Consider the following 10049-nt stretch of genomic DNA (forward strand, 5'->3'; position numbering starts at 1 on the left):
AGGGACGGGGGCCGTGGACGGGTGGGGCCCCAGGATGCCCCGCCAACCGCGGTACGGAGGACGCGTACCATGGTGGCGACGTTGGCCTTGGCCGGCGGTCCCAGCCTACCTGGTGCCGGGCGGTGACACCCGAGAGGAGCGCGGCGAGAACTCGTGTCGCCGGGGCCAGCGTGGGGGGAGCGGGGGGGGGGGGGACGGGGGGTTCGCGTCACCATCGTTGGCGCCGTCCGGCGAGCGCGGCCGTGCTGGCAGAGGCACCGGCATGCGAAAATCCTCCGAGGCGGTGACCAGGATCTGCACTGGCTTGCGAAGCGTGCGCCGGACGAGGCGCTCGACGCGGTCGGGGTCGGCGTCTGGCTCCGGGAGCAGCAGGTCGGTTGAACGCGGGATGGCGTCGGGGTTCGCAGTCCATGCCGAGAACCTGGACCTGGACATGTCGTTGCCGTCGCGGGTGGATGGGAGGAGGTGCTCGATCTCGAGAAACGGGGAGAGCATGGACTCGACGGAGGAACAGTGCCACGCCTGGTCAGGGAGGCCGGCGAGCTCGACTTCCACCCAAAAACGCAGCTGCACCGGCTCGCAGCCGGCCGAGTGACTCCATGGGTGGATGATGAGTCTGAAGCGCGGCGAGCGCACCGGGCATAGGGCCACCCTGGCGCGGGCCTCAGTCGAGGAGAACTTGAGGAGGAACTCGTCATGGCCGCGGCTGTGGACGGAGAACTCGTCGTCGGCAAGACGGAATCTCTCGCGCAGCAGCCTAGCGACCTCCTCGCGACCGATGCCCGAGCGGTTGCCAGCGACGGTGGCCGTGAGGGCGCGCTCCCGCAGCTCCGTCTCGATGGCAACCAGCCTGGCCGTGCGCGGCAGGTAGCACACGGCAAACGCGGGGCGGAGGGTAGGGTGGCGGGAGAGCACGACGGGCGTCTTGCTCGAGGTGTTGGAGGAGTTGCTCTGAGAAGAGCGCGACGGCGAAGCTGAGGCGGGCGAGGACCGGCCCCCACACCCGGAAAGCGTGGGGTGGCTTGGACCGGCGACACTCGCGCCCAGGCTCGAGGGAGAGGACGAAGCTGGGGGAAGGCAAGGCCGCGGAGGGGAGCCGCATCGACGCTTGGATGGCGGCTCGGTAGAGGGGGCCGGAGAGCGCGGGTTAGGGCAGTCACGCGCAACGTGGCCCGGGAACCTGCAGCGGCGGCAACAAATGGCCCGGCGGCACTCCGAACGGGGGTGGCCGGTGCTGAAGCAGCGCGGGCATTCGCCGGGCGCAACCCCGGGAGAGGAGCGCCGCAGAGGGGCTGGATCCGCCCGGCGGCGACGAGGGGAGCGGCGGCGAGGGCGCTTGCGGCCACGCACGGACTCCCAAGGCGCCTCAGGGCTGACGCGGTGAACCTCGGATCTCGGCCCAGGGCGTGGCAGGGGCTGCGAGTCCCCCTCGGAGGACACGAGGGGCTCCTCGCAGAGCACGGCCCGGAAGGAGCGAGGCGTGGCCGGGCCAGCAGATCCAGCGGAGGAAGGGCTTGAGTCCAACCAGCGAAGCTCGCGGCCGCGGCCGCCGGTGGGAGAGGGCGAGGCCATGCCTAGGGGGGAGGTGGGCGGCGGGGCCGGGATGGCCGCCGTCGAGAGCGGTGTACGTAGGGGCCAAAGTGGCCAGTGGCGGTGTGCGCGGAGCGGGAGCTAGAGATCGGATCGGATCTCTACTCCCTTGATGTTGCTCGTGATGGCGTTCCTTGGGTTCGCAAGTTAACAACGGATTCATTTTCAATTTATAGATTCAGAACGCCCATAACTGACGAACGTTCGTCAGAGAAGGTGGCATTTGCCTGACAGTTTTAGTTGAAAGGGAGATGGGAGAGGTGGCAGACATCTCTTTGAGAAGACAATTTTCGTTTAAAAACTGCCATCTTTGATCTCATTTTACAACTAAAATTGGAAAGTGTAAAGATGGTTCGCTTGCCATCCTCTACAGCAAACGTTCGTCAGCTATTATTACGGTAGATCTGCGAAAGACATTGCCACTGTTCCAAAAATCGCTCATGAGTCACCCGCAATTTTTTTTAAAAAAAATCGCTCATGAGTCATGACAAGCACCATCGCAGCCAAGTGCGAGCACCACTGCATTCTCTGCCGGCTCGGGTTTCATCCGCAAAATCCCCCCAAAACCCCGACCGCACGCTCGCCCATCGGCGAAGCTCGTGACTCCTCCGTGCGATGGCCGCCGCCGCGCCCGCGCTTCCCACCTTCCTCCGGCCGCGGCCGGCCCCGCCTTTCCCCTCCTCCACACCGCCTCTCCACCGACGCCGGCCCTCTCCGTCTCGTCTGCACCCTGCCCGGCCCGCCGCGCCCCTCTCCCCCGTCTCAGGTGCGAGACCTCGAATAATCTCGGCCCCGCCTCTTTTTACGAAACTCGCTCCAGCTTTCCTCGGCCTCCCGCTGCAGCTGTGGAGAAGACGAAGGGTGCCGCTGCGGCAGCCGACGAGGTCCAGCTGGAGGGGATGCCTTCCGAGTTCTACGACGAGGTATGTCAAGTAGAGTAGTTCTCAGAGGCATTTCGCCGTGCAGGTTCCGGGCAAGCATGAGCTGCTCTTATCGCGCACGGAGCGCGCACTTGTGGTTATAGTAAACTCTGCCCCTTTGGGTGGGTGGATGGGATTTGGTCCTTTTATATGTATACACAGCTATATTGACCTTTTGCTTGGGCCATTAGTTATATTTGCAATTCCACAATAAAATTTCTTCCATGTCCTGCAATTAGCCAATCCTGATATTAATCCCATTTGCAAGGTCCTGGACTAGCACATCTGTGTGTTTTGGGGAGTGGGCAGCGGTGCTTTGTACCGCACAATAATAGTTTTAACAAGTCCTGCAATCTCCGGCTGTTCATTTGGAACAACTAGAGTGACAAATCGGCATCATTAGGGTACTAAATATGCATTGTCGATGGTCCTTCCATATCATTTTCTAATCATACTTTTGTTGCTATTCTCTAGCTTATATAGAATCATCATGAGGGGCTTCACCCACACATAACTCAGCCTACTCTGAGCTGACATGAAATTGTGACATGCTATTTGTATCGGATCCACACATCTCTATTCACCCCAAAGTGATGAGTTGAACACACGAATAGCCTTGCTACATTTAGCTGCAAAACTGTCGTGAGCAATTAACTGATCTGTTGGGAGCATAATTTATGTTGTTTGTTTTCTTCTGTTACTTCGCTTACCTTTGAAAATTGGTATTGTCTCTCCTAACATCTTGCAATGAGCATACATCTCCATCTGATTCACATATTCAATCATCATTGCCGTTAATCTCAGTTCATTGTCTAGACTTATATGAGTTTTTTTGTGCGTGTGTGTGGGGATAGGTGGGTGGGTGGGTGGGTGGGTGGGGGATTATACTTATGTGAGTTGAGCTTTCACATCCATGGTTTTACAATTTTACTTAACTTCAGCAGCAAAAAGAATTCTGTAACTTGTGCACCATCTGTACTTCCACTTGCAGGAATGGCAAGCCAATCAGCGGGAGAGGACTAAGGAATGGCATGCATATCGTCAGAAAGAGGAAGCCGAGGAGGAAGCAAAATCAAGTGAATACCGAGAGATTGGGATGCGTATGAAAGCATACCCACAGGAAGAAGTTTGTAAAGCTAGGGTTTTAGTTTCAAGTTTCATAAGAGCTGGTGAAGATGTTGAGAAGGTATCTCAATGCTTCATTTGGACTCTTACAAATTTAAACCCTACTGCTATGCCCTGTTTCTCTCCCTTCCTTTTTTCTGGACCAACAGTTAAGGGAACTACACAAAATACATTAACAGATGGGAAAATTGTGATCCAACAGAGCAAATTCATGATTTATGGATCTTAACCAAGTGTTACAGGTTTAGACACTACTTTATAACTGGTAAGTCTGGAAGGAAAATGCATTTACATGAGTTATTTGAATCCAAAAGGACGAAGCACCCACTCTTGAGTCTGGACTTTTGGTCAAGTTCAATGACCTAGAAAATATTTTGATGTTAGGAGTGATCGTAATATGAGTATGTAGCTGTATCTAATAACATATTGAGGATTAACTACTGCTACTCACACCTGTGTGTGTGACTCTCTAGCACGTGCATCCAGCGGCATGCTCCATCCAAGTTTAATTGTCATATTTGTTCATATGGAAATTCGAACACCGTTAAAACAAAATCATTGAAAAGGAAGTTCGAAGTTATGTTTCCTAAATTTATTAAATTAAGTATATGTGCCGAAGCCAACTGTCAAAAACTTATTTTATGAAATATTTGATTTAATTTGCATTGTTCATCTATATGCAGGTAATTGAGAAGGCTGCTGAAAGAGGAGAGCTTACCGAGCTTGTTCTCATGGTCATTTGGAATCGACTTGATGTTGCTCGGCGTGATGTATGTAAAAGCTCTGTTCTAAGTCATGTTACCTATAGGTCCTATGGATTGTTTATTTTTATGTACAGTTCAAGTCCTATCAGTTAGAATAGAACTTCAAGCTTGTAGCCTTCTACTGTGTGATACAGGGTCCTATTGTATGTTGGTAATTGAACTTTTGTTATCAAAAGTATTCGTTGCTTGATGCTTTGTTAGTTCACTACTTCCATGCCGCAGGTAAAGAAAAAACTATGTACTCCTGGTCCAAATTAATTGTCGCAGCTTTAGTACAACTTTGTACTAAGGTTGCACTAAAGCTGCAACAATTAACATGGATCAGAGGGAGTACAAATATCTTAAAAGGAACTACCCATAAACAAACCCGTCGAAGGTGCATGTAGAACCATTTGATTGAGTAAAAGTTGATTTGAGATTGCATAATACTAAAGCGTGCAGTCATTCTTCTTTGAAGAATTTTGCAAGAAATTGAAACACCTGAGGGAGCTCCCAGAATTTTAGTATCTCATATACTCCCTCCGTCTAGGTGAGTAAGTCACCTTAGGCTGTGCACCGTGACCAAGGAGGAGGGGAAAACGAGAAACGTTAATGTTTATTTGCTAATTAATAGTATTGCATGCAATGAACTAACCACTGCATGTCGTGTTTGATAGTCTCAAGTCATTAAAAGCATGCACACTCTTTATCTCTTATTGGTTGATATGTCAAGAAACAAGAAACGAGGTAGAAGTTAATGCACCACGCCTAAGTGTTTTGGGATTATTTGGTTTTCATAAGATGACTTACACACCTAAACGGAGGGAGTATAGTTTGGTCATTGTTTTTGTCTCTTTGTGTTAATCTGTTTAGCATTATGTCGGCATTGATTTGAATTGCTAGAGCATGACCATTGCATTTGCATCCCATTGTAAGACACCGGTTTCCTTCGTTTCATGGTCTTTATCTTCCTTTCTCGATTGTTCAACGTTTGATCTTTATTTATTTATTTTGACTTGTCCTCATTGCAGAAATGCATCTGAGAAGTTCCCTTGATTGTCCTCATTGCAGAGGGAGTATTTGTTTATCTGACCTTCTATTCTACCTGCAGGATGAGAAAGATGCCATCAGAAGCCTTGATCTCTTGTACAGAAGGGTAGAGGTAAGCAGAATATCTGTTCTGTATCTTATCTAGATGAGTTTCATTAAGCATTATTATTAGAGGTTTCTGCCCACAAGTGTTGATTATTTAAATTTCTCCTGTTTTTAAGGGTCTCATTAATTTGCAACTGGCTAATCAGAAACTGAAACCTGAATGCAGACTGAGATTTTAAGAAGTGAAGCAACTCCCGCCATGAGATTACTTGATGAACTTCTGAATATTCATGATGGCTCTGACGATGACAAATGGCTAAAGGCATGTAGAAAGCACATGATTGAAGTTTTTCCAAGAGAGGACCCATTCACCATGGTCTTTCCTCCTGGATTCGACATGGAAAAGGTATGCTAGTTGAACACAACAACTCCCCCTTTTCTTGATGAAACTGACAGTATTTTAATTGACAATACTCGGGTGTGAGAATTTATGAAAGAGAAAATAAAGAAAAACGTGCCTTACTTACATAGCACCCTCTTTCGGACAGTCCTCCTAGTCAGTCACTCAGGCGTGTTTAAAAATAATGGAATCTTGTAACATATGAGCCATCCTATTAATGCCAGTTAACATAACTTTGCCAAGCTGTTATACATCAAATAAACCATTGACACCTAAAAATGCATGTTCCCTTAAAGTAAATTTTACATGAAAAAGAACATAAAGTATTGCAGGGCAAAGATATTATTATCACATCTCCAATGGTAAATTGACTCCAGAGATAACCAGTTGTCCTGTTATCAGTTCATACTTTTAAACTTACCATTCCCTAACTGGATTCTGAATTTCCGGCTCAAATTACTTCTCTATGTCATCATGGTTCTTAGATGCTACAGAAAAATTCTGAAATTTTAGTTCTCCGTATTGTTTTTCTTTTCAGCATGATGGGCAGATCAAGCTGCCTCCCCAGGATGATGATGTGCTTCTGAGAGTTGACTTTGTAAGGGAAGTCGATGAGCTGCTGAAAGAAGTTGAAGCTGGGCAAGAAAAGAGTAAGCTGCAAACTGGATACGACCCGGAGTCTGTTGCGACCATGTTGAAACAGCAAGAGAAGCTGCGGACTATACGTCAAGTGGAAGCTCTCTTGGAGTTGGCAGCCTCCCTGAAATGGTGAGGACTGAGGAGTATCAGTTACTCTCTTCTGTGTAGACCCTAGAAGGCATCGACTTGCCCGGATGATTTCACCAGAGCAGCGCTTGCAAGCTGTTTCTTTGTGGTTTCTGCTAGTTAGAGCTTAGAAACTGTTAACTATTCAGAGTAGAGACATGCCATTCCTCTTCCGCAAAAAAGAAAAATGTATACATTATATGCGTGGAGAACTGGAGATACGTAGTGATGTACATTTGCACCATTGATAGTGGGTTCCTTGCAACTGGATATATTTGCACTGGTGGCTGCCGCACTCATGGCTGCAAAGGCAGGAGGGTATTCCGGTGCTTGTAATGCGAGCTACTGCCTCCATTCCTAAATATTTGTCTTTCTAGGCATTTCAAATGGTTACAACATACAGATGTATGTAGACATATTTTAAACTGTAGATTCAACCATTTTGCTTTGTATGTAGTCACTTGTTGATATCTTTAGAAAGACAAATATTTAGGAACGGAGGGAGTACAAGCCAGCAAGCTCTGTGTCTGTATGACCAGAAAAAAGGGCAAATTGCTGGCCTTCTAAAGTTCTCAATTGGCTTTTATAATTTGTAAATCTGATCTTCAAACTGAAAAATGAGGAGTCGTCGTGGGAAAAACCCTGAGTAAGGCACTGCACATTGCAAGAACTTGTAAAAGTGATTGCAGTTTTGCATCTTTTTGGAAATCTCATGAGCTAGGACACTGTACATCTTGTGCTCCATGTGCTTACTGCACCTGATCGTGCAATGCTTGAGTTGCTCACATGCACACCATTCTCCTGGCATTGCAAGTTAAAAGGCAACACAGTGAGGTTGCTGGCGAGCAATACTGAGTTTACCGAAGGAATGCAATAGCTCCCACCGCTGAGGCTAACTAGCTAGACCAAGGTTCGGGAGAGATGAGCGACAGTAGATCTAGGCAGCCGATGATCATCGGAAGGCGTTATTTAGGCTTGGGATACATCTGGAATACGAGTCTGCCAAATTCTGAAGCTGTTGCTTTCATGGCTGCCCTGTCAATTTACACGTTGCTGCAACTTGCAATGCCGCTGGATCTTCGTATATGCGCGAAACCAAGTCGGCTCCATTATTCTCTAGGCTCGCCACTGGTAGTCTGGTACTTGCATTTTTGTTGTTAGCGCCTTAGCGGTATCAGCATGATTTTGGTATCCTTCTCTGCTACTAGTCTTGCTCTTTTCTGATGTTGCGGACAAGGTGCAAACAGCGTCATTTTTACATCTCTTAGGGCCATCAACATGGCTGTTCCATGGAAGTTGCTTCACCACTGCAAAGATCCATGGAGGGCAATAGTATTGAGAGCCGCTCAACTGTGAGACCTAGAATAGCAACTCTCATACGAAAACTCACCGGAGAAGGGGATGGTTAGATGCAGTCACTGCACCACTATGAGTCCAATGAGACGAGCCACACTCATAAATTCTTGTTTTTCTTCGCCAGCGCCGCCGTGTTGACCGCTGCCTTTTTCGTCGCCTGACGGTCCCTTTTGCCAGTCTACTTCACCACGGTCGGTATGATGGCCACGTCGAAGGGACTGTCGACGACCATCATTGATGCTTTGTTGTCGATGAGGTTCCTCCCCTGCCGCCGCCTTTTCGGTGGTTGCACCGCCGAATTCATGGCCGCCGGCGCCGGTGGTCTCTGGCGCCAGTGTCTAAGGGTGCGGCGGCTGGGGGGGGGGGGGTACCCATTCAACCTGTCATCGGGGGAAGGGGACGCCCAGCGACGGTGTCGTGATGGGCAGGAAGCGTCGTGGTGAGCGGGAGAGCGTGGGAGTTTTAGTCTGCCGAGCGGATGTGGACTAAATTTGAGGGAAGGGGGAGGGGCAAGTTTAGGGGGTCAAAAACTAAATTAAGAAAAGTTTTGGGTTTAGGGGATCTGCTAGTTTGCTCTTTTTGGTCCTAATATCACTTTTGCCCCTCGAATTTCAGTTTTAGGGAATCTGATAGAGTTGCCCTAACCCGATGTCTCCTGGTAACATAGTGATTGCCTACGTGTTTACTCTCACACAAGATATAAAATGGTAAGAAAATAATGTGTGTGTGTGTGTGTTTTTGCGGGGGGAGGGGGGATAAATGTACAGAGCAACCACCGTACTTGCTTTCGGAAACAACGCAGTGCTGATGTAGTAAGTACAAGTAGACCACATGTGATAATCACATGACATGTTTGAAACTTGAAAGATGAAACAAATTAGGTATAAGACCTTATTGCTTTTGAAGAGAGAAGATACAAGTAATAATGCGACTTGAAGAGATAGTAACGATTTTGGGCCACTTCTTCTATAAAAGGGACACATTGACTAAGAGAGGATACCTATCAAAGAGATCAAAGAACGAGAGTAGTGAGAATAATCAGCAAACCAATAGAATGGGGTGGTGAAATGTTGAGTCACTGCTTGTTCCTCTAGCTGATAATCTCTAGCTTGATATGATACCAGGCTTTGGAGGCATTTGGCATTTAGCTATCCTGTGAGCGTTTCCTCCGACTATGCATGGCGTCGATGGCATGTGGAAAATGAAACCATACTACCCCGCTCATGATTTTCCAACTTGGATAAAAGGTTACAATTCTATGGTACTGCTACATGGCGTCTAATTAAAAAACACAGGCGGCCATGCGTGGCGAAGCGCTCTATCATATTAGTACTGTTCAGTTACTCGCTTGGTGAATTTCATTAGGAAATATTTGCCATCGACTTCAGCAATGGGATGGTAGAAAATTATGCTAGTTGTTAGGGTGATGTAATGTCAACTTAGAGTTTTGAAGGAATTGACGGGTCACATGTTTAGCCTTTGGGTTTTATGGTCTTCGCGGCTGGTTGTATATTGTAACCAATGAGAAAATAGCGTGGTATGACAAAATAGCGTGGGCCTTAAAATACGCTATTTGCATATGCTATATCGCGCCATAGCATGCTATTAGCAATACATTGTACACTAATTTATTTAGCGTGACATTTCTCAGAATGATATAGCGCTATTTTTTCACTGATTGTAACATTACTTTTGTTGTACATGTCCGCTTATTTTGGATCGCACGACGTCATGGCCTGCGTGCCTATTTTGTAGGACATCCTGTGCTCCTCTTTGGCTCTTTCCATGTATAAGACTCTGTACTCTGTAATAGTTTCATCAGCAAGGCAAGAGATAGAGTATTCTCTCCCGCTTTAGCTATACTTCAGTGGGCTGAAAAAAAAACATTTAGGGACAGTCGATTTTGTTTTTCCAAATTGTGCACACACATGTATACTACCCAAGGTTTTCGTTACCGAATGATGCATTTTTACCCAGGGGGACTGGTAAACATGGTTACCACGGTTACCATGAAATTTCGAGCAAATTTCAAACGAATTTTGAATGAAATTTATA

The 10049-nt window shown here is 47.7% G+C and overlaps 1 protein-coding gene across 1 annotated transcript; it reads left to right on the forward strand.

Annotated features, from left to right (window-relative positions):
• The first annotated feature begins 2083 nt into the window (after positions 1–2083).
• LOC123131594 (protein PALE CRESS, chloroplastic) lies at positions 2084–6912 on the forward strand. Its single transcript, XM_044551256.1, has 7 exons — positions 2084–2356; positions 2434–2513; positions 3502–3696; positions 4319–4405; positions 5490–5540; positions 5700–5879; positions 6412–6912. Exons 1-7 carry the CDS (start codon positions 2206–2208, stop codon positions 6643–6645), a joined length of 978 nt encoding a protein of 325 aa, XP_044407191.1. The 5' UTR covers positions 2084–2205; the 3' UTR covers positions 6646–6912.
• Positions 6913–10049: the final 3137 nt, after the last annotated feature.

This window comes from Triticum aestivum, chromosome 1B (genome assembly GCF_018294505.1).
Source record: "Triticum aestivum cultivar Chinese Spring chromosome 1B, IWGSC CS RefSeq v2.1, whole genome shotgun sequence".
Taxonomy (NCBI): Eukaryota; Viridiplantae; Streptophyta; class Magnoliopsida; order Poales; family Poaceae; genus Triticum; species Triticum aestivum.